This window comes from Dermacentor silvarum, chromosome 4 (assembly GCF_013339745.2).
Source record: "Dermacentor silvarum isolate Dsil-2018 chromosome 4, BIME_Dsil_1.4, whole genome shotgun sequence".
Lineage (NCBI taxonomy): Eukaryota > Metazoa > Arthropoda > Arachnida > Ixodida > Ixodidae > Dermacentor > Dermacentor silvarum.
Genome location: NC_051157.2, coordinates 38,265,536 through 38,288,835, shown reverse-complemented (window position 1 = coordinate 38,288,835; position 23,300 = coordinate 38,265,536). Strand labels below are relative to the sequence as shown.

At 46.4% G+C, this 23,300-nt stretch overlaps 1 protein-coding gene across 3 annotated transcripts; it reads right to left on the bottom strand.

Annotated features, from left to right (window-relative positions):
• Positions 1 to 1,632: 1,632 nt before the first annotated feature.
• Positions 1,633 to 15,629, bottom strand: LOC119449809 (thymosin beta-like). Of its 3 annotated transcripts, XM_037713080.2 has the most exons (7): positions 15,474 to 15,629; positions 11,210 to 11,256; positions 8,898 to 8,995; positions 7,680 to 7,793; positions 5,111 to 5,224; positions 4,414 to 4,455; positions 1,633 to 2,157 (listed from the first exon to the last, which is right to left on the bottom strand). In XM_037713080.2, exons 2-6 carry the CDS (start codon positions 11,224 to 11,226, stop codon positions 4,451 to 4,453), a joined length of 348 nt encoding a protein of 115 aa, XP_037569008.1. In that variant the 5' UTR covers positions 11,227 to 11,256; positions 15,474 to 15,629; the 3' UTR covers positions 1,633 to 2,157; positions 4,414 to 4,450. The 3 variants fall into 3 exon arrangements, with proteins under 3 accessions (XP_037569008.1, XP_037569007.1, XP_049521410.1); XM_037713079.2 differs by lacking the exon at positions 4,414 to 4,455 and having other exon boundaries at positions 15,474 to 15,627; XM_049665453.1 differs by lacking the exons at positions 4,414 to 4,455; positions 11,210 to 11,256; positions 15,474 to 15,629 and adding an exon at positions 5,988 to 6,102.
• Between the last annotated feature and the right edge of the window lie 7,671 nt (positions 15,630 to 23,300).

The window sequence follows — 23,300 nt, the reverse complement described above, 5'->3', positions numbered from 1 at the left end:
TGTGAAGGACGACGACCAGCTAAGCTGTTATATGTTCTAAAATTACAATTTATATATATATATATATATATATATATATATCGGCCCGGCACTATGTTCGGGATCGGCCCACTGTTCTCTATCGACGCACGCACTTTTAGACAGAACCTAGCCATATACAGCTTCGTTGTAAACACGCCTGAACTCGTATTCAAAGCAGTTTCTTGCCATCTCCCCCCCCCCCCCCCCCTTTTTTTTTTTCCCGTCTGTATTGCCTATATATTGCAACTACTCGCTGTCGGAGTGCTGGCAAAGACGGCACGGCAGCCGTGAATTTGACAAGTGGGCATTCGCAATACAATCGCAACACACGCTGGGCAATTAACGCCTACAACTGAAGGGGAGCAACCAGTTGGGCTTGGTTGAACATTGTAGAAAGCTACAGCGCGGAACAGACTAAGACATGAGGCACACAAAGAACACAGACAGCGCTCTGTCTTCGTCGGTTCCGCGCTGTAGCCTTCTACGACGTACAACTGTAAGGCGCGAGATGCCAACGCAGCAGACCATAGGCGTTCGTGTCAAGCTGCGACTACACTTCTTAACTGGCGCTGCACGAGCTTGAGACTGCGCAGGGAGCTCGCGAAGTGCATGCGAATCGAACAGACCAAATGCGTAACCCAATTCCAGTACTGCCATTTGTGAAGACGGTCGAAACGGTGTACGGCTGCAACTCCACTAAACCGTGCCACAGTCCGGTGGTGGTGTTGCTGGCAGCCACTGAAGTTTTCACACATGGTTCGAGAGGTTGCAAGAGCTTCCATCTGTTGCCTAATACGACTTCTAATTTAGTTGCCTAAATGGCAATTACTTTCACAATTACATGACCGAAAAGCATTCCCCGTTTTCAGAGCCTAGCGACGATTCGCAATTGGCTTCAATGGGGAACCGGTCCCTTCAAAAAATACAATTTCCTGGACGAATAGCGCACTGAAGGTAAAACAGCATATTCCCCTACTGATCCCACACCCTTCCAAATGTTTCAATATGGCAAAGTTCCCAGACATTTCAGTTTTCCAGTTTTGGCCCAACAACCATTCCGAGATAATGCGCCAGAAGGTGTTGCACAGCGTCTGCAGTACAAGCGCGATGCTTGGGCCTCTTTGCAGTTACCCAAAGCCCGTCTCGAGTTACGGCGTCCTTGAACAATGACTTAACGCCCCTGTGGGCAGTTGGATCGGCAGATGGCTCGAAACGAGAGAGCTTTACGCGATAGGTCGACTCTGCAAGGGTGAGCCGAGCTGCTCCTCAATGCGCGTTCTTCGCGCGTGCCACGAGTTGGGAGGGTCACAGTATATGCAGAACTCTGGACGCACCGTTCGCTTGCGATGGACGCGGCTGCGTGGCGTGCTCCCTAGCTGCTTTGCTACTACGAACGCATTTTATTGATCTTGCCCATAAAGCTACCAGTCACTTAGTGCAATATTCTGCCTTAAGGCGGTACCAATTGCTAACACTGTCAATACTTCGGAAGTTTCACCCGAAGGGCGAAGCAATGCGAACGACAGCCACCAGCCGCCAACCTACCTTTGATGTCGCCAGCTCTGTCAGTCTGCTCCTGCAGTACTTGAGAAAACATTGGCATTGAGACGGTTCCGAAAGTGAAATTATTTATTAAATAAACATCCGACCGCCTTTCCACGTACAAAATGCATCAATAACGAAAGGTGCCACAACCAGCTCGAAAATCCTGTTTGCAAATTGCAAGGCAGCCTAAACAGGAATCTTTCACACAACCTGTCGCTGCATGGTGTCGATGTGTAAAAACGCAGCACAGCCATAGACGCCAGCCAAGGCAACCCCAACCGCAGAGCACCTTCTGGTTGCACAGGTTTAAGCATTCGTGACCCTCTGCTACCGACACCATGCACGCACAGACAAGCACCTCTGTTCATGAAAGGCTGCCAGCAATAATGCTACTAAAGAAATGGCTGGTGTGGCCACCGAGTTACAAGAGGGATGCATGCCCAGGATGTGAAGAGGAAGACCCCCCGGGAGGATGCAGAAAAAAAAAAAAGCGGGACAAGGAGATACACGATGACTGGATCTTTGTTTCTCTTGGCATCGGTTGTGTTGGCATTAGCACAGCTCTTCACGCGGCTTTCTCCTGCTCTATGACTGAAAAACAAAAACAAATAACGAGTCAGCCACCACGAGCATCCAGAAGCACTAATGTCATTTGTCAGAAATTAGCATTCTCAAAGTGATGGTGACGTTAAATAGAATCGCTGCACACCAGTTGTAAAGTCCTCATCCTTGTTATAGTAAATGTGCTTACAAACAGCAAATAACAAGTTAAATTCTGTGTGTATAGCCTATCGTAAAAATGGGCCACTCGGCCCTTTGTTGCGATGGAATGTGCATTCTAGTTTGCATTATGGAATATTTCTTACAGTTGTCAGACTGGTGTTGCAATTTGAGAAATTAGCCAGCCCACCATTGAAATGTTTGGTACTGGAAGTCTAATGGTTTATTTTATGTATTCTACCAAGCACCGATCTCGAGGTAGCTTTAAAAATGGGTGCACATTTCTTTGAGCAATTTGAAAGCATTAGCACAGCACAATGAAGTGTAAAGATCAAGTTTAAGTACAAGTACAGGGCCAGGATAATGTAACAATTCTATTCCAATTCTTCAAACAGCACTCCACCTATGTTATAACAAGGATGGCTGGTCGTGACCGGCAGAATAAATTAAAGCCGAGCAAAAATAATTGTGGCATTATATCAGCCCAGCAAACAAACGGAAGACTTTAAGGCACCAGCGATGTGCACTCAAAATAACATTGCAACTGCGTACACATAGAAAACAGTTTCATGTAACTACAACAGGAACACTGGAACCAGAGACCAGGCTGCACAAGCTACATAAATGTTAAAAAGACAGATTACTCTTTCACGCAGTAACTAGACATTTATGAAAAGTAGACCAGAAGCAAAACCTTTATTTGGATTCTGAATTTCAGGAGTACCTAGGTACTATAAGGAAGCAAATGTTTTCCTGTAAGTGATTCTTGCAAATTTTATTCCTAAACATTACACACATTGATACCATTTTAATTTAAGAATTTTTAGTGGATCAATCAAACAATTTTATTTAATACAGAACCTTTTCTTTGGATGTGCTTTAGATGTCATCAAAATGCTAACACCCACAATACAATGCTTCTATACCTGATGCAAGGCAAACAATGACAACCCTGATGACTGAACACAAGGAAAGCTTTTTTCCTGTTTACTCGGCGACGATATACCCGATGCATGTTAGCCATTCGAAATGAATGCATGAATGAATGAATGAATGAATGAATGAATGAATATAAGTTTATTTGCAACAGCATTTCGTCAGAAGGGGATGGAGTGGCCATCCCGCCACACGCCAATGGGAATTGCAGAGCGCACATGCATTCGATCCGATATGAAACAAACAAAAACAGGATCGGCTCCCAAAGAAAGCTTTAAAATTTAAACGTGGTGCATGCTGAAAAAGCGTGGCGACCAATTCTAAGCAACAAGCAGAAGCACATGCAGGACAAAAAGTAACATTTTTGTGAGGATTGTTAAGATTAGTAGAGAAAAAATGTTAAGCTACAATGAAACTTCATTTGATCGAGCTCACATGTACACAGCTATTGTAAAACAAGAACCTCAGAAATTAGCACATTTAATGTTGAATATGCATGCAAGGTATATTACATGACTAAATGGGGCCTATGGGATGGTAACTGCTGTAGGCTCACAATAATTTCAAACTGCTTAAAATCGTTTGATTTAACTAAGATTCAATAAAACTTGAAAATGCCTGTACGAAGGCCACAATTACGAATACAAATATCATGCCACTTTGTAGATAAGCTTTGCACAATTGACCCTCTAAATACAACAATGTATACTGCTTTTATTCGATTTATCTGGCACTATGAATATGCTAGCAGCAGACTGATAGAACATGCTAGAATAGAATATGCTAGTAGCACACTGATCCTCGTAGTGTACAGTTCAGAATTTTGATCAGAACCTGAGTATTTTTGCAGTCATCCCTCATCAGAATTTGGCTGCCTTGGTTGGAAACCAAGGAGAAGACATACTCAATAGAAGAATCACACAGCTAATAACAGCAGGTGTAGATGCGACTTCGCATCAGAAGCATTCTGTAAAATTAGCAGCAGGCCAACTGCTGTCACAAACCCGAAATGGGAGCTTTGAAATTTTGATTTGAATTACTGTGAGACCAAGAACCACTATGCACCTACACAGACATGGTATGGATTCAACGTGTATTATTGCAGGCCTGTTTACGATACCTGGTTAGAGCGTGCCTCTTTAGAATGGCTACGAAAGTGCTACAGCAATTCACTACACTACATTTACTTACATTGAATGTAATGGTACTGTGGTAGGTTCCATAAGGTTCAAACTGAAATATTTGGTCAAGTGAAGTTTCATTGCATAGAAAGATGTAACAAACCAAGCACCTAAAATGGAGCAAATGTCGCTCACTCGCTAAGCAAGCTAACTGCAATAGCTGTGGCAGCATACCTCATGCTATGCACACAAGTTAGTTCTGCAATATTCATTGCCACCATAAAGCAGAATCCTGGAAGAGATGAGCCAACTGCATAATTAGCTTTGCCAGCCTTTTGTTACCTTAAGTTTGTGCATCTCATTCTCAATAGGAGCATATAATGCTCGTAAGCCTTTTATGTGCAGTGATACTGCAATGCACACCAACACAGGCCCTGGCACACGCAATTTACAAAAAATTGCACTGTGGTACCAGATCGCTGATCGTGCTATGCAAAAGCTCCTTGTTCAAGCCAAAAGATGCAGCTAAGTTGTTAGCTTCCGTACCCAATTTTATTTTCAGATCTAAAATCACCTTGCGTGTTATGTATGTGCAAATATGGTCCTTAAATGATTTCATAGGAGGACTGGAAGCTTTCAAAATATTGTGAGCTCCTCATACATCTTAAGCATTGCACCTCATTACAAGAGGGCTACAGGTTGAAACAATGATGCTAAATTCTAAGTGCAGCACCTGCCATGTCCATTATAAACAAGACTGGGCATACCTTCCTTGGTCGGCAGTGGGTTCTTAACACTGGTCTCCGCATGTTTCAGCTTCGAGGGGTCAAAGGTCTCGATGCCTTCAATCATTTGCTTGTGCTCCTTCTCGGACTCAATGTCTGCAAAAAAGATAGCATGTCAATTACTCTGAATGAGGAAAACATGCACTGTTAGGACAGGACCGGATAGATTAAGGAAAAGAGGCATGCTTGCAGAAACCACACAATTGTTAGGACAAGGCACCACACTTAACAGCCTAATAGGAGACCCTGAACTGGTGCACATGTAGTTTGATGGCATGGATATTGATGAACGTGCCATGAGCCGAATACATGAAACAGCCAATGCTATCAGCCATTACTACGAATTTCCTACAATTCACTGAAATATTGCACGATCTTCCAACTTACTGCACCTCTTCAGAGTCTCACTGCCTTCAAATGAAACGGTGCACACCATAGAATGCAGTTAAAATGCACCAAAGCGCAACACAAACTTGTTACAAAAAAAACAATTTGGCAACTGCAACGAAACCCGGGAGTGCAATTTTGAGGTGCTGAAGCAAAAGCACCTTGTTTACCAGGTCTTAGCAAAAGGGAGACAGCAGAGTAAAGGATTAGAGGGTGAGGACCAGCCCTGGCATATTTGGGAATGTGCACAATGCCCAATAAAGCAAGGAGTTTTCACACTCGACGACTGCTTCTGGTTCACATCTTGGTAAGCCACAGTGCAAAAGCTTTGCCTGGAGGCCACCATGCATGCAGTGGCGGCAAAGCACCACTGAAATGCTTGCTGCAACTGCTGCTACACCAGACTGGGGTCAAAGGGATAGCAGCTATGTTTCTAGGGGGCTATCACTCTGCCATGCCGTGCCTCTCGAACCTTGTGCTGTGGGCTTGAACTGTTTCACCTTGGTGACTGTGTGCTTTAACCGGGACTTCTCAAAGCCCTTGATGCCACCTAATAATGCTTGCCTGTTGTTGTCCATTTTGGGACACTGCAGAAAAAGATCAGCACTGGCTCAGTGCAAATGGCATAACACCACCAATAAACTGTCCACAGGCACAGTAAAGTGCAAAGAGGAGTATGGTACCTTGCTCCTGTTTGTGCAATGCCAAGACACCACTTTATTCCAACCAACCATATGCGAAGTGCAGTCTCGTGACAATGTCACATGCATAAACTATGAACACGAACAATCAAAATACATGTACATTGTTTTAAAGAATGCTTGTGCAATACAAATGAATACTTATTTTGATAAGCTTAACAGTGTACAAAGCTAGCTCAAAGCCTATTGCAGGATGCTGAGAGTGCTAATGTTTTGTATTATAGTTCACTAGCTTTAGTGCATGTACACCAGGGCTTAATATAGCGGCAATAATAAACAAGACACTCATTCTCAAAAGCACAAGTTCACTGTCACAATGAAGGAGAAAGACGAAGACAGAGGCTAGGATGTCCATGCCAAGACCCAACCACCAAGAGCTGAAGAGATGAACACAGAACAAACTTCACTGGTGCCACTCCATATTACTACTAAACTAGCAGCAGCCTCTGCTGCAGCCATTGGAACAAGTAGCCTACATAAAACGCAATGGCCTTCCCAGAGATGCTCGAATTTCATTAGGTTCAACTCAGTCCACTGATACACTGCAGTTATTGCAAGTTATCAGAAGTGAACAGCAATAACAATTTCGAAGCAATGCAGGAGCAAGATGGGTAATGCAATCCGTCCTTGGTTTCGCAGCAAAAACCTACACGACAACCAGCGATATTTGTTGTAGTCTGTCAGTGTTTTTGGCACTAGTCATGTACGAGTTTTATGACTTATGGTACAACCTTTGATGTTTTCCTTAGAATGGCTCCTTTTACATGCATCTACGGCACGAGACTCTGCAGCTTCCCTTCTTTCTCCACAACTTCTGATCTTTTCTTGGCAACCACTTAAGAGTTTTTGGAAACCTAGTCATACAACAGCCATTCTTGGAAAATTGTACTTGTTTGCAGCCATGCTCTAAAAGTTGTGAGGCTATCAGGGTAGTTTTTTTAATGACAGTTATCTTGCATTCAAAATATCCTTTGTCCCTGCTCGATAGCGCTCTTTTGCACTATTCAGTAAAGTGTGGTATCTTAATCATTCAAATATTCTTACTGTAAATACACACATTCGACTATTCAATTTGATATTTGTATTTGAAAAAATTTATAGTCGCCCACCTTTATAAGTGCTGCTACCAAACACCTTAGAGAATAGATTTTCAAGTTGCATTGAAAGTAACATTATCATACTGCAGTACACAATTTTCATCGAATGACTTCACAGATAATGCAAGTTTTACTAAATTTTCCTTTATAGCCTTTTCCAGCAACGCTCCTAATAAATTTTGGCCATCAGATATTGCAGCACCTACTTTGTACTGCCTGCCTTGCCAGTCAAATGCGTCACCAATCACTCCATGACTACAACACACTAAGGGATTAAAGGAAACATTACACATTTATGTAAGGATTGTAAGTGCTAAAGTTCCAAGGAGTGGCACCAGGAAGAAGTTACGCGCACCTGGCGCTAACCTTCTTTTTTGGGGAGGCACACTTTCTCCTGCGTTTGTGCATGCTTCATGCTCGTCTTCTCAAACTGCTCCACACCTTCCAGCAGGCTGTTGTGGATCTTCTCCTGCTGCACATCTGCACGACAGGCCATGCACACCACATTTCATGGACAGCCTTACCTGCTCCCGGCACCCTTCACGGAAACTCACCTGCCTTTCCTCCAGGCCACTGACTCAACAAGACTGCAAGTGAGCTATTTGCAACTTTCAAGGTGCCAGTACAGTGCTCAAATCACCAGGCAAGGTACTCGGCATAAATTGAAATGTGAACAAAAAAATTCAATTCTGGGGTTCTACGTGCCAAGACCACGGTCCGATTATGATGCATGCCATAGTGGGGGACTCGAATAATTTTGACAGCCTGGGCTTGTTGAACATGCACCTAACTAAGTACACGAGCGGTTTTGTATATGGCCCCTATTGAAATGCAGCCGTATCGGCCGGGATCAAACCTGCGACCTCAAGCTTGCCAATGCAATGCCATAGCCACTAAGCTACCACGGCAGGTCGCGAACAACAACAAAAAAAAAAAAAACTATCAATGCCTGTTGTGCCCAATTACATCGAAATGTGGCATGCAATCACACTGTAGCCGATTTCCGTTCACAGCGTAGTCCGAACATGTATGCTTTGGAGCTCCAATTAAGCCATCGTTGCAAATGCAGTCAAACCTGATAATGCCCAGCAACGCATTCTAACTTTTCGACCTGGTTCACATGTAAACTTATGCTGCTAGTATTCACACTGCCAGCGACAATATTGATTTAACAAATACCAGGGCCTATTTCTTCGAACAATCTGTTTCATTTTCCATTTTGATCTGCTGCCCCGAGTGACAGATCTTGGCAATAATGTAGCAGCACAGCTGCGTCCAAGCTGACTGACAAAGGGCGTGAAGAATAGGAAATGAAAATTGCTGCAAAACATGGCCCCAGAAATAGACTTTCTATAACAATGGTGTAGTTAATACTTTTGCTCCACTAAACAGCGTTGACACTGCAAACAATATCGGGCAGTTTAAGCTTGATGACTCAACCATGCACTATTACACCATGCACACGCAAAAATGCATGCACCAGCACGTACTAGGCAATGGGAAACTACGCCAGAAAAAACCTCCAAACAAAAAAAAATGACACAAAATGTGCAAGACTGATTAATCCGTAAGGTGGACACAAACCTTCCTTGGAAGGAAGAAGAACCTTCTCCTGGGTCTCGGTGTGCTTCAAGGAGGCAGCGTTGAAGCTGGCCAGCTCCTGCTGAATCTCGTCGGCAACCCTAGGAATGTGTGGTCATCAAATCAGCCAACACTGTACAACATCCGAGACAGTGACATCTAATGTAGCACACATGAGCAGAGCAAACAATAGGGATGGAGGGAAATCACATGGTTAGAAATCACTTGTTTGTAAATGCTTTGTGGCAGCAACCAACGACATCTGCAACAGCAAATGTGTTAGCCCTCAGTCATTTGCGCCAAAACAAATGCCTTTATCACACTGAAGGCACAGTTAAGGAAACGAACTGACTAGTAGACAAATATACCGGCAGAGAGCACCCCTTTCTTTCCTTAGGCCAGATTGTGCACCAAAGACTACATCCTGCAGCATCAGAATTTGCAGATTTAGGTACTTTGTGCTCCCATAAGGTGCCCACTGCATATAATATACGCAATTAGAACACTGGGAAATGGAAAATATTTTATGCACATGACTCGCTCACGTAGCCGCACGCAACAAACCAGATTCGAATTGGTAAAAAGACGATGTAATACAACAAGTCGCACAAAGGAAAGTTGCGGAAACAATTTTCGCAAGTGCTGATATCTGGGCTAGTTGGTATGGGTTTATTTCTGGTGCAAAGGTACCACAAAAATTAAAACAGTTGACAATGTCCACAGTAGAACAGTAGACAGTGCTTGTGTGAGCCTGTATTTTCATTCTCGTTTACTTTCTGTGGTGCTTTTGCACTGAAAGAAGAAACAAATTTTGTATTCTATGTTTCACAGATGCTCTCCTGCTGAACCACAGTGCAGCTTTATAGTAATACATAGCGTATTTATAAGCGAATTCTGCCTTCATGAACATCTTCCAGAAATGTGGCTGTGCCTGGAGGCAAAAAAAAGACTTGTGGATGTGCAACACACCCCTTCTTGCATTAAATTCTCGGTGTAGGTTATATGCACAAACATGATAATGTACCAAAAGCTACCAGGTTGAATTTCTCTACCATTAAATACAGACCATTCCAGGCACATGTTTTCTACTTAACATGCAAACTGGGATTCTGACCTGGCACTTTGAGGCATTAACAGTAAATCATTCTAGATTATTTAGGACGAACAAAAACTTGTCTCCAGTTTCCGGTGAACAAAAATATGCTTTATTAATTGAAAATGATTAGTAGCTGACAAAATAACAGCTTCATATCCGGAACTCCCTAATTTGCAATGTATTGCCAGGATGTGCAACAGGAGATCTTGGTAGAAACCAATCTTAATTTTTGAACTGAGCTGCCATTTACAGGAGAAATGGGGCAACACTACATTTAGCAAGGTAGAAGATGTATAGTTCTAAGCCATAGTATGCTGCAATAGTATGTGCAGCGAGCACTCCTTGTATAGTCGAACCCGGATATATTGAAAGTGAAGGGGATCATAAAGTTCGATATATAGGCAATGCGATATATAAAATGAAAAGTTTATACAAAAATTTAAGGGGGATTTACTGCTGTTCGTTACACACAATAATTCGACATAAGCAGGTTCGATATATCCGGGTTCGACTAATAGTGAAAATCTAAATGGTTTCTAACTGACTAGTCACTAACAGTGCCAACATTTCAAAGGTGGAAATTCAAGACTCTGTAAAAAAAAGCAGAAGCAATAGAAAGAAAGGTGCATAAGCAAAACACTCAACAGCTCGCGCACTGCCCCATCTCATGAAATATTTTCGGCAGTAGTTTCCACAGCAAAAAACCAGGTAAAAACATTAGCATGCATTGCATTCTCATAAATTGTAGCATTTTTAAAAGTTTTAAGTTATCTTTAAGCAGAAACTAACATTAGGGTTTTACTACAGCTCCCTGCATGAGAAACAAAGGGAGTATTAGAAATGGGGGAAGCCAAAGTTGGAGGGCGTTATCAGCCAGGCATACGAAGAGGTTCGGGTTTTTCAGTATGCAAAGCCATTTGGGGACACTATTTCTAAAACTCCCTAATTGTAGAAAGTTGACATTGCATAACAGTGCTTACATGAGTGACACACGCTGGCTATAGCCCTTTTCAACGAGAACTATAATTGTCATCATACTCTTGGCTGTTGCAAACCTGCATTTTTCTCAGCTCAAAAGCATTGTTGAGGCAGTTACACACAAAAGTTCAGAGATGTGGTGCACTGTCACTTCCCCTCCCCCAACGGAAAGTTCAATTAGTTGCACAAGATCCTACAGCTACCATGCAACAGTTTCTCTACACAGCAAAAGGCTGCTTACTTGGGGTGCTTGTCCATGATGCACGCTCAGAAGGAAGGGGATGACCACTGTGTCCATGGTAACCAGGGTGGGACAGCATGGGGGCAGTCAACATGCACACGCTGTTAGTTACACACACACACACACACACACAACGCCAGCATGCACCTGCCTAAACCATTGTGAACACTGCTTCCAGAGAGAAACAGCAGTACTATAAAAACTGAGCGATTTCTGAGACTGTAGCAACCCCCTACCAATGAAGTGATTCATTTCAAACTAGAAAACTACAGGAGCCAATTTAGCAGTTCAAGCTGATCAGAATGTTTATGCCTGTGCAGGTCATGAAGAAAACTGAGGCAGTAGTCAAAGTTTTAATTTATGTCACTTTTCGAAAGCACAAGCAAAACGTGCTAATCAGACAAACTCTTGAAAGACAGACTAACAAGCTTACACTACCAAAGGCAAGCCAGCTAGGATAGACAACTGAAATTATGCCACATCGAGCTATCAAGTTATACCTTCTCGTCCAGTGTTCCCAACACTCCTTTCTCAAGCAATGCAAGCTCCTAGGTTAAGTTCATTTATTTTCCAATACAACAAAATTGACTGACAGGGTTTAACATCCCAAAGCAACACAGAGGCTATGACAGTCGCTGCAATGGAGGGCTCTAAATTTTGACCACCCAGGCTTTCGTAACCATGCCATACTCACTATGAGCATTTCTCCATCCCACCCCTACCAGAATGGCCACCGCAGCTGGAAATCAAGCACACAACCTCGTACTCAGCAGCAAAACGCCCCAACCACTGAGCTACCGTGGTAGGTGCCCAGTGCAGTCTTCTAACAGTGACTATAGTGAAGCAACCTTGATGTCCCTAACAGTATCCTCTAGACACCTTGCCATTTCAAAAGTACTGTTACTACTAATGTGACTAAAGTCCCTTTAGCAGAACTCGGCATAGTAAACCTTGTAAACCAAGGGTCCCATGTGCAGCCCAAGGTCATAGTAAAGAGTACTCAGACCATTTTGTTCTATTTTCCCATTTCTTTCCCCAACCTCCCCTTGAACCCCATCTCTGTTTTTCCTGTCAGGGTGCGGCCCGCGGAGAGCTATGCAGTACTTTGTGTACGGGCCTATGCCCAAGGGCGCTGCCGAGCAAACTGCTGCGCTGCTGGTCTAGAATCGCCAGTTCGCAGGCGCAACGCGCTCTAAGTGGTGTGGGGGGGGGGGGGGGGGGGGCTGGTGCGGGCCCACGACGTTTACCGGTACGAACTCAACCAAAGGCGGCGGAAGCGGCGGGCCAGTTTGCAGGCGCATCGCCGCCAAAGGCAGCCAGCCGAGAAAATGAGAAGGAAGCCCGACGAGTGGTTGCGGGGAAGGGCGGCAGGACGGCTTCTGGCTGCGCCGCTCACGCGGGGTCACGCGTCGCGCTCGGACGGGGCCGCGAGGCCGCATCGCAGCGGGAGGGGGATGAAGGAGGGAGGCGGAACAATGGACACTGTCGCCCTAGAAACTAGCCCAGTCACGTTTGCCGCCTCCCCACGAAAGGGTTTACGCGCCGCGGATGAAAGGTAGGGGGGGGGGGGGGGGGGATCAACCGGACGACGCCTCTCAAGCGCATGGTTCAACCAGTGTCGTCTGCTACCGAAGACGCCGAAGTAGGGGGAGCACGCATGTTGAGCACGATTACGCATAAATAAGCAGACTACACGCATGCGCGCTTGAGTTACATGTGACGAATGGTTAAGGCCAAACTACTACGGTGTCTGCTCTTTTCAAATCAAAGCTCTTCTCTCTTCCTTCAGACGTGCTAGTGACACGTGCGGCGCTGGGACTACACGTTTCGGTGCCGCTAGACGCTCCAGGGATAAACGCATTCCTCTTCGTTCACTTAAGTGTTTCCTTCGCTGAAAACCCGATATAGCGTCGCAATGAATAACCGTGCAAATATACAAATGGAGTTCGCCGAATATCAGTATGCACCCGCTTTAATGTATTGGAAGCGTGGAATTCTCGCGATGAATGAGCGCGAAGACGAAGAAGCGCTATTTTTCTAATCCACTGAGCGACAATAAAGTATATCTCTCTATGCAAGCCATTAGGTTTGCACTCGGACAACGATAGAGGCACCCCCGGATAAAAAGGTCGCGCGCCATGTTAGAATGCTAGAGCTATGTCCCCTGCTGGTAATCAAGATAGCGGAGGTAAACGCGCAGTATGCGCACTGTTTCCACGCCCCTTTGGCACAAGGCGCGCGGCCGCACGCTTGCGAACTCGTCCCACGCGAGCACGCTGAGAGGGGGTCGGGGCAGAATTATGGCGCCGTAGCGGCCTCCCCGCACAAGCTTTGGGCGCAGCGACCGGCGCCTACGCGCCCCTCAGAGGCTGCCCGCCCGCCTGCTATTTTGAGGACGTGGCAACGCGTCCGACTCTCCCCCCACGAGATCTTTGGCAAACAAGGCCAAGCCGGCATTCACGGCTGAGAGAGGCCGATCGGCCTGGTGGCGGCGGACACGTTCATTCGAAATGGTTATCGAATAGCTATTACGTCGCAAGCCGAGCCGGGACTAACCGAGAGCAGCCCAATCGTGCCGCCAAGTCGCAGCAGTTAAACAATTGCCCGAGGAAGCAGTCGGGACCTGCTTTCTGGGTCGCCCGCGATTCCTTAAAACCTGAATCAATCTCGTTGATTACGGCAAACTCGGCTATGACTACCATCGGTCCGACATGCAAGAAGACACAAGTAACATCCTTCGTGAGGAAGAACGTCTATAATAAATGTCATCCCTTATCGGGTATGCGCGCCGATAAAAACGACTGTTGGAGAGATCAGCTCGCGACGGCAGAACACTGCTGCAGCAACAATCAAAATGCGCGGCTTCATCCCATCGTCATAGCACCGCAGCGCCGGCCGCAGGAGGAGCCGGGATTGAGAGCGCCGGATTAGATCACAGACTTACGACGGTAACCTACCGCACCTTCCGTTCTGCGAGATAAGCAACAATGCTTTAAAAAAAAAAAGGAAAATTTTTGCCCTAGCGAACAAGCAGACGGTGCAGGTATGATAACGGTGGGCAGCATCTTGAAATCTCAACAGCCAGATCAAGGTAAGGTATACTATGCACGCTGCATTGGTACTACGTCTAGGTTTTCTAGAGACTGAAGAATCGCTTCTAGATATACATTACCTAGCGAAATAAGAAACGAGATACAAAAGTTTCCACTAAAAGAAACAAGTCAAACTGAGCTGCTCGAGGTGCTTCATTGCTCGGGCGTGAAAGTGGCACAATTATAGACTACACCCATATGCGTTCTTGGCACGGGGAAAATTTTAACCGGCAGCAATGGCAAGGTACCGAAGGTGGCAAGCAACTCCACTGAGCGCAAAGTGCGCATTTCTGTCGTACCGCGTCGAACACAGCACGCCGTTACGCAAACAGCGAATTTAGACGTAGTCACGCGTGCGCTTGTACATAGGCATTAGAGTAACGGTGTTGCAGCACTGGAAAAGTGCTAGATAACACTGCATAAGACATGACAAATTTGGAAGCAACTTATGAATCAAGCCTCTACTGGATATATATTTTTTTGATTACGGGACAGGCACGACAAAAAAAAATTAATAGTCGAAGAACGGCTGGTCATAAATAAGCGCCAATGGGGTGGCATTGGCCCCTGTTCAAAAATCGGGCGCAACCAATATAGGTCATTGACGGCCCAGCCAAAGCCGAGGAGAGAAGGAGCAAGAATCCTAACGCGCTATTCGAGTCTGCAAACCTGCCGGCCCAGCGAAAACTGCCAATGCGAACGACTGGCCACTCCGTCGACAAGGGCGACGATGCAAGGCCTAAGAAAGGCGCGCCAGATTTCGGTTGACAGGTCCCAGCTCACAAAACAGTTGCGCGACACCTCCCCCCCCATCTCGGGTTACACAAAAACGCTGTTATGACGTATCGCAGTGCTTTGTGTTTAGATGACTAAGGGATCGCCTTTCAAACAGATCGGCAGGACGCAGTTAGATGAAAGCTACGGAATCGTCAAGCAAAGCAAAGTCAGTCACAAACTACAAGCATAACCAGCAGCGGCAACGAGCAAAGCACAACACACCCGGCGCGCAAGCTGCAGCCGACGCCCAACTTTGACGCCGGCGCGTCAGGCCTAACCCTCCGGTTGACTGTTGCACAACCAAAACAAAGAGCAGACGACGTCGTCGCGCAGTTCCCCCGTTGTTCCGAGTTGGCGGCACAGCAAAAAAACGGCAGAATAATGGAAGTACCAACCTCGGATTTTGTCCACTGGACCCGGAGGTTCGGCTTGGCGAGCTTAGCTTTTCTTTTTCCTCTCGTACCACCGCACCAGAGCTGACTACGTTGACACCGGTGCTGCCGAACACTCCAAACTGCGGCGGGTCGTCGTCTGCCGCTAAAAGCGCTGATGGGATCCAGAGTATGCGACGCCACAAAGCGGTCGGGTTCGAGAGTACAGCGCACGGCGCGTGCGCTTGCGCATGCGCGAGCAGTTACGCAAGCCAGCTTGTGGACGCCTGGCGCGATGAGTCATGCCAGAAAAAAGAAAAAGACGCGCCGACTCGAAAAAATAAAACAAAAAAACTTGCGGTTGTTTTATCGTCTCCCGCGACGCGCGCTCCTCGCACTCCGGGAATTTTGCACTGATATCATACCATGCGGTTCCTGTCATTTCGCGCGCACTGCGTTTTTCGAACGTCCCTCGAACCGTTATTTTTTTTTTTTCTTGTGTCCGTTGTTTTGACTTGTTCATTGCCCGTTTGGACTAAGCACGCGCTGCCGCGTCTGATTCCGGAATAGTTTCAACGTGAGCTGTCAGCAGGCATCCGCATTTTCTTTTTTTTTTTCTTTTTTTTTTCCCCGACGCTGTACAGAGACGGTTTTGAAATGAAACCACATCCGCCCGTACAGTCTGCGTCATATGGCGCCGCTCGAAGTGAAACATCGGCGCGTGAGCAGCCGGCTGCGTTGCACGGCAGCGCGTTCCTTCGCGCCGCGACGCTAACCGTTACTTATAAATACTCTTTAATTATTCAATTTCAGTGTAATTTCAAACATTTTCGGGGATGCAGCGTTGGATTAGAGCCTCAATATCTACGTTTCGAGTCAACGAAAAGAGTTTGGGGAACCTGCAGTCCCGCCGAGTAGACGGCGAACCGGGGTCGATCTCGTGCAGGCAGGTTTTGGGCTGCTGTTGGGATTGTCGCCAACGGAACGCCACGCCAAGCGCGTGGCGAGCTAGCTGTTGGAGCCGTCGCAGAAGAAGGCGCTGCCGGGGCCTTGCTTGACGGCAGCGGTAGCATAGCTGCCAGGGAAGAGGCGCGGTTTCCTGCGGAAGCCCCGGCAAAGCCACTGCGTTCGACGGCTCCACGCGACGTCCGGCCACCAGGCGACACAGCTTCGTTGCGGTATCGCCCGTCCCCCTGCCAGGATAACCTAGTGCCATGGAGATCGAGGCAGCTGCCTTGACAAGTATACAACGCTGGCACACCGTGTTTTATATATATATATATATATATATATATATATATATATATATATATATATACGGCCGTACACCGCGCATTGCCGTATCGTGCGTCGGTCTGCGTGCGTCTCGCAGTGCTCGCCAGGTTTGGTTCGAATGCCCGCTGGCGGAGCTGCATAAATTTGTGCTCCGAAGCATAGAGGAGCAGTGGAGCAAGCGAGTCATTCAGCGAACGTAAAATTTGCATGCTCCTGAATTATACATCGATACGAGTCGTGTATTGCAGGCCGTCTTCTGCACGCACCGTTATGCAGTCCTGCGCATAACTGCGCTGGCGTAAAGCGCTCATTCACGCTCAAAATATTGCGTTGATTCAGTGATGCGATTCCATTTCTGCTCTTGAATGTCAGTTGACGAAACAGACTGGCAGAAAGAAATAAACAAGTGCCCTTTAAAGATTCTAGACATAGCCCGAATGCTGTCATCGCGGTAACGCCAGTGTAGAGGGCGATTCGTTCGCTCAAATTTATAATAGTTTTAATCCAATTTCTTCTAATCATGATGCGTGATTATCTAGCTAAAGGCATACCACTGTAATTAACTTTGAACTACAGTTACGTAAGTTGGAAAAATACACAACTGAAGCCAGTCGGCTTAGCGAGCACGCGTAAAATGCCGTTATGCAAAAATCACTACGTCGCAGGACCCGCGAGCTCATACTTGTGTTCCTCAGTGGCAGAGCGTCCCGCTAACTTTGCGTTCGATACATGTGACTCTTTAGAGCAGCAGCAATATGCTGGATTTAAGTAAAATGTTTTATTTTAAATAAACAATAGCAGCAGTATACTATCAAACTTGTATATTCGAACCTTCGCTTATTGCATTGAACAAAGGGGGCAAGCAATACGCGAAGTGAAATCGCAGGGTGAACGAACGCAACAAGTCGCAAATAAAATGTGCACGCGTCATACAAACCCACGCCCGCGCAGTATGCAGTTCTCGACCGGTTGCCTCTGCACTGCGCCACGCACGTTTCGCGTCACTCGGTTTCCGAGAATCCTAACTGCCGCGCTCGAATCCCCTGCCAGCTCAGGGTGAGTAATTGCACGCCGCGGGCTGCCACAACCGCCGCCTCCTCGCGGTCCCGACCTGCGGCGCGTGTCGTCGTTCGGTCGTATGCGCGTTGACGTGCAGTTCGCTGATTACTGCATAATTAGCGCACGTGCAGACAGGTGGTGTCCGGAATGCAGGGTTGGATTCTACGCCAAAGCACAGGAAAGGCAAACATACAACAACCGCCGCGGGCATCAACTGTCGTCCAACGCTTGCTGTTCCTTCCTGCCTCTGCAGTATACTGCCATTTGTGCAGTCTTGTGCTGAACCCATATGCAGTGGAATCTCGTGGATACGATCTTCACGGGAACCGGTAAATAAAGCGTATCTCCAAAGTAAATCGTATTATCCGACGTAATATCCCACCAAATCGTATTATCGGGAAAAAAGAAAAAGAAACGTATTACCCGAAAAACGTATTATGCAGAATCGTATCAACGAGGTTCCACTGTACATTCTGAAACAGCGCACCAGCTACAGCCAGTTTCTCGTTGGCATCCGTCTTGCAAATTTCACAGCGCGGAAACTATAGGCAATGTCGGAAAGAACGGAAACGAAGACAAGCGGGACTTATATGTGATCCGGCGTTCAAATCGCTTCACACCATATCCTGCCGAGACCGCTTGTACGGAGGTCAAGGCTCGTATAGTGCTTAAAAGCGCGAACTCGGGACTGTGTTGGCGGCATTGGCGATAACCCGAGGTACGAAACTGGTTGGATGTGACCACGTGCAACTACGTTTACGAGATGTCTGCTATCGCCCATGCTGGTCGCCTAATGCGTTAGCAGCTGCGTTGGCCGTCAGTATCGAGCCCGTTCTGGGCAAGTGCTTGTCAACTCTGTACAGTACATATTGAGCGCTTGCCTCTTTCTCAAAAGTGTAACTATGAAGCGATTACGTAACATACTCATCGCGGATATGATATGTTGGGGGCATGCGCAGCTCTGTGAAAGTTGTTCAATCATATTCTCACAGCCAGCTTTTGTAAAAAATTGGCAGGCTGTCGCGTCGTCGCAGGTGACGAAAAGTAACCAAATTAAGTGCGTTTTCGAATACAGCGAAATGACATGAAAATCGAGGATGCAGCATCGTGTAGTGGCAACCCATCACACGATGTTGCATCCTCATATCTGTGTTTATGCACAGAAATACATTTTTTTACGATGTCAGACATGGGGAGTTGATACTTTGTCCTAGTACATAAATGTGGCGCTTCTGGCATTTGATAAATATTTATTTATTTATTTATTTATTTATTTATTTATTTATTTATTTATTTATTTATTATTTATTTATTTATTTATTTATTTATTTATTATTTATTACCTTTCTAACAGTCAGTAAGACGAACCGGCTTGAAAAGCGGTTATATCTCTGAGCTGTCTTCATGTCTCAGGCGTATATTGCATTTACTCCCATTCTCCTAACAAGAGACAATTAACCCGTTGAACACGTCGATCAACTGGCCAGGCACAGAGAAGGGGGAAGAGCTGCAATTTCTCTCTTCTTCTTCTTTTTTTTTTCTCTTTTTCTTTTTATCTTTCTTTTTTTTAATTTGCTGTTCGTCGGCAATATTTGTAACAAAAATTATGAGTCCAATAAGTAAATATGCCCCGGGAGGAATATTTGCTTAATGCTTATGAGGCAACCTTTCCTTTTGAAGGCAACAAATATAATTCAAATACATGCAGTCATTCAAGTTCAAGGACACGCTGCAGTTTACGATGTCTCGCTCACGTTAAATTTTTTTTTTTTTCCGAGGTGAAAGAAGCGAGAAGAGGACGGTACGGTATATGTGAAATACGTCAAATTCGACTTCTTGGCGTAAGTGGTTTACCTTCTTCCTCTATGTCGGTTCTTTCCATTTGCAGATTGAGATGTGTGTGTATATATATGTGCTCACGATCCGCAATAAAACCTTAGGTTAAAATCAGCGCTTGTCCTGTATCGACCTGTCCTTTGTTCTTACTGCGCGATGTATTCTGTATAACGATCGACAAACCGCCGTGCCAGCTCAGTTCGGTACATTCTACACGTCTGGTCGACGAACGCAGCCCGCGCAATACGTATACATTGAATACATATATAACGAGCGACAGACATTGAATGGCAGCCACCGATTTTACTGCGACGGGACGAATGAGTAACGGGTAGAGGAACATATACTAACAGCAGAGGGCGAACGATTGGGCAATACTGAACCGTCGCTGGTGCCTACACTTATTTGATTTCGTAGCTACGTATATGTGAAGCTTGGAAACCCCGAAGTTCGTCTAACCGAGGTTCATGTTACTGAGCCTATGTGTGATTAAACGCAAATAACATTTCGTAGCAAGTAGCGGTTCTTCTTTCAGATGCACGGGACACGTGTGAGCGAGCGAAAGAAACGCTCTGTTTCATAGCATATCCCAACTGGAGCTGCAGTGGCGTATAGCAATAAGCTCAGTAATTGTCTCACATACCTCTGCCGTTGAAGGTGTAACAAAAGACGAGAAAGTGGAGCAGTAGTAAGAGAAGTATAGGTGTCGTTGGTGATGACGGAAGGATATTAACTGTTTTTCGTTGTAACGAAGTTTTACCTAGTAAAAAAAGAACGACATGAACTATACAACGGAGGACACGCTTCTGAAGGGGGGGTCAAAAGATCAAAAATTGTCTAGCGCTTTCAGGCCTTTCTTTCTTTCTTTCTTTCTTTCTTTCTTTCTTTCTTTCTTTCTTTCTTTCTTTCTTTCTTTCTTTCTTTCGTTAACTTTCTTTTCCCTCTAAAATAGTTCCACTTCATTTTCCTTACCTCCTCGTTTCCTAAACATTGTAATCAGCTTCGAGCCCCAATAGATTTCCCTGGAGCAAGTGCTCTCTCGCTTTTCATTTATTTAGTATCCCCCCCCCCTCCTTTTTTTTTATGTCTCTCTCACTCTCAATCTCTCCCTCTTTTCCGTGGGAATCGGAATAAAGGGGCTTTTAAATACCATCTCCGCTTCACGAAAGCGCGTGGTCAGTGACTGAATCGTTTCAATCTTTTATTCTTCATAATTTTATTGCATTGCGTTCAGCAAGCGGCGCGCCTCCCCTCCCGCTGCAAAGGGAATGATGGCGGCTGTGAGCGGCATACGTGGAGGGGGAGGAGGAGGCCAGGTATGGCTGCAGGGTTGAGTTCATTTTTTCGCCACAAGGCCGGTTCTTCGCGCACAGGGCGGTTCTCATATATGCCGCCTTCTCACACTCGGGGGCCCCCCATAGACTGCTTATATATATACTTTGAGCGCTGTCGCAATAAGAGCGCACCTGCCCCCTCTCGCTCGTGTCTGGAGCGCTGCTCGGCGCATTCAAGCGCAGGAAACAAGCGACGGACAAACAAACATTTCGCGCTTCAGGCGCGAGACCCGCGCGCTGCTCGGGTTGCCCGGGCCAGTGCTTCACGCGCGTGTCGTCATGCGTGGAGCTTCGAAGCGAGCGTGAGGCGCTGACAGGCCGTGGACAGCTGACGATTGAATCTCTATACGGACACCCGCGACGTTCCTTCGTGGCGCGTGCCGACCAAAAACATACCCGAGATCTGTACATGCGTTGGTGTTTTTTTTTTTTTTTTTTTTTTTTTTTTTTTTTTTTTTTTTTTTTTTTACTCTGCATGCATGGGGGACTTGACACACAGCATATGTGGTAAAAAAATAACTAAAACGACATCAAATGAATGCAAATGTAGCTCTGTTTGATGCAGGTACTAGAACAACGAATTTGCATATTTGTTGTCCGTTATCCAAGGGCGAGGACGTAGCCGGAAAGGGGGGAGGCGGCGGAGAGGTCACACTGCATGGACACGTCCGGAGCGCTCGTACCTTTGGCGTCGGTGCCCGGCTCACTCTTTCACCGTTAAAGGTGAGGGCTGTTTTTCTGGCAGTGCGTTGAAAACACGCTGGCCTTCCGCGTCCAAACAGTGCAGAAGGAGTGCTTTGCGGCGGGCGCCTAAGTGGGCGTCACTCCTTGATGCCAGCAGATAATTATCAAACTACCGACGCCAGTGCTTCCACGGGATGGCTGGCTCGCCCGGTACCATGGGAGAGAGAGAGAGAGCCCGGTACTGGGAGGAATCCTGCCGGCAGAAGCAGGCTCATCTTGAAGCTTAGTGGAGTACGATCCGGTTCACCCTCGTCGCCATTTATTGTATTCCGGGTTCACGCACCTGGAGCTACACTCAGTCTCAAGAAAGCGCGTTCCGTGGTAGTCGAACCAAGAATGTCCTTTAGAGCGATAGCTCTACTACTCCAGGTACAAACCCAAAAAACGCCTGGTTCCGTAAATCTGACCTTCAATCTCAGCCAAGGTCAAACTGGGGCTTTATTGCTTCGTGGAGGGAATTCATACAGATGAGGCACCACCTGTAGCGCCATCTAGTAACACATGCGACATCATTACAACAGTAGCCACTGTAGGTGATGAATGTCCACCATAGGTACAGTGGCTAGAAAAGGTCCTACCATAGGTGCAGGAGCCGTACGCAAATTGGGACACGTTCCTGAGTTTTAATTGTAGATCCCCAGCCATATAAGTGACAGCAGAAGTCAAGGCCACCCTAGCACGAAGCCTCCCAAGACAAACTTCCTCCACCCGGGAAAGGTTGCTGGGAAGGAAGCAGACAGATGGTGGCATAATTGCACGTGTGTCCAGACGAAGAATCAACTTCTGGGCTTGGAGGAGTGGTTGATGGTCAGAAACGGTCGAGGCTGCCGTTGCCTCGGACAAAGGATGGTGAGCGAACCATTTGGTCGACCAAGTTGGTGCTTATACAGATCCATAAGCCGTAAATATCTAGCAAGGAATGACGACCAAAACAGACGTTGTATTGAAACATTTACAGACTCTGGCAGGGCTTCCATGATGGGGCCGTGCCCGGAGAACCTGGCGACCAAACCACTGAAAACTGCGCCGAAGAAAGAAGTGAGAGTATGGGCGCCCTCAAAAGCCGTAGTCCAAGAAGACGATAAGGAAGAACGCAATTCTCAACGTCGGGTGAGAGCCCGAAGTAGTGAGAGATATCCTACGCCGAACGAAGGTGATGACGTCACCGTGCACACAGACGCCGGTTATAATTGGGATCAGACGACGCTGCGGTGGGCTGCTGCTGACACTACGAGGAACCTTGGGTGGGCGATGACAACTGCGTATGACAGCAAGCCAAGCAAGAAGGAGATCGAACTTGAGTCATGCGTTACGCTGGTGGAGTGGCAAAGAAATCTCGCCCACTCCGCCAATGGCAAATGTAAATTGACAATTACACACACAATTGATGCCTTAGAGGTGCCGGTTAAAACACCCCAAAGAAATGCGATAGAGCATGAGATGAATTTTCACTGCCATTATAGTTGTACATCGCGTGCTGTGTGGACGTCAGCGCGGATTGGATATATACTGGGACAAGTGGGCAACCTTGACGACTAGGCGGACGGTGCGTTAGTGAGAGAGATACTTCACACCCGCTCGAGCGCGTCCTGTGCTACGGTTC

Excerpts from the sequence above, each read along its gene's own strand:
- LOC119449809 (XM_037713079.2), bottom strand. Across the intron at positions 7,794-8,897 it reads TCTTCTTCCTTCCAAGGAAG|ATGTGCAGCAGGAGAAGATC; the intron begins GTTTGTGTCCAC and ends CCTGTCGTGCAG. Across the intron at positions 2,158-5,110 it reads CCCACTGCCGACCAAGGAAG|TCATAGAGCAGGAGAAAGCC; the intron begins GTATGCCCAGTC and ends TTTGTTTTTCAG.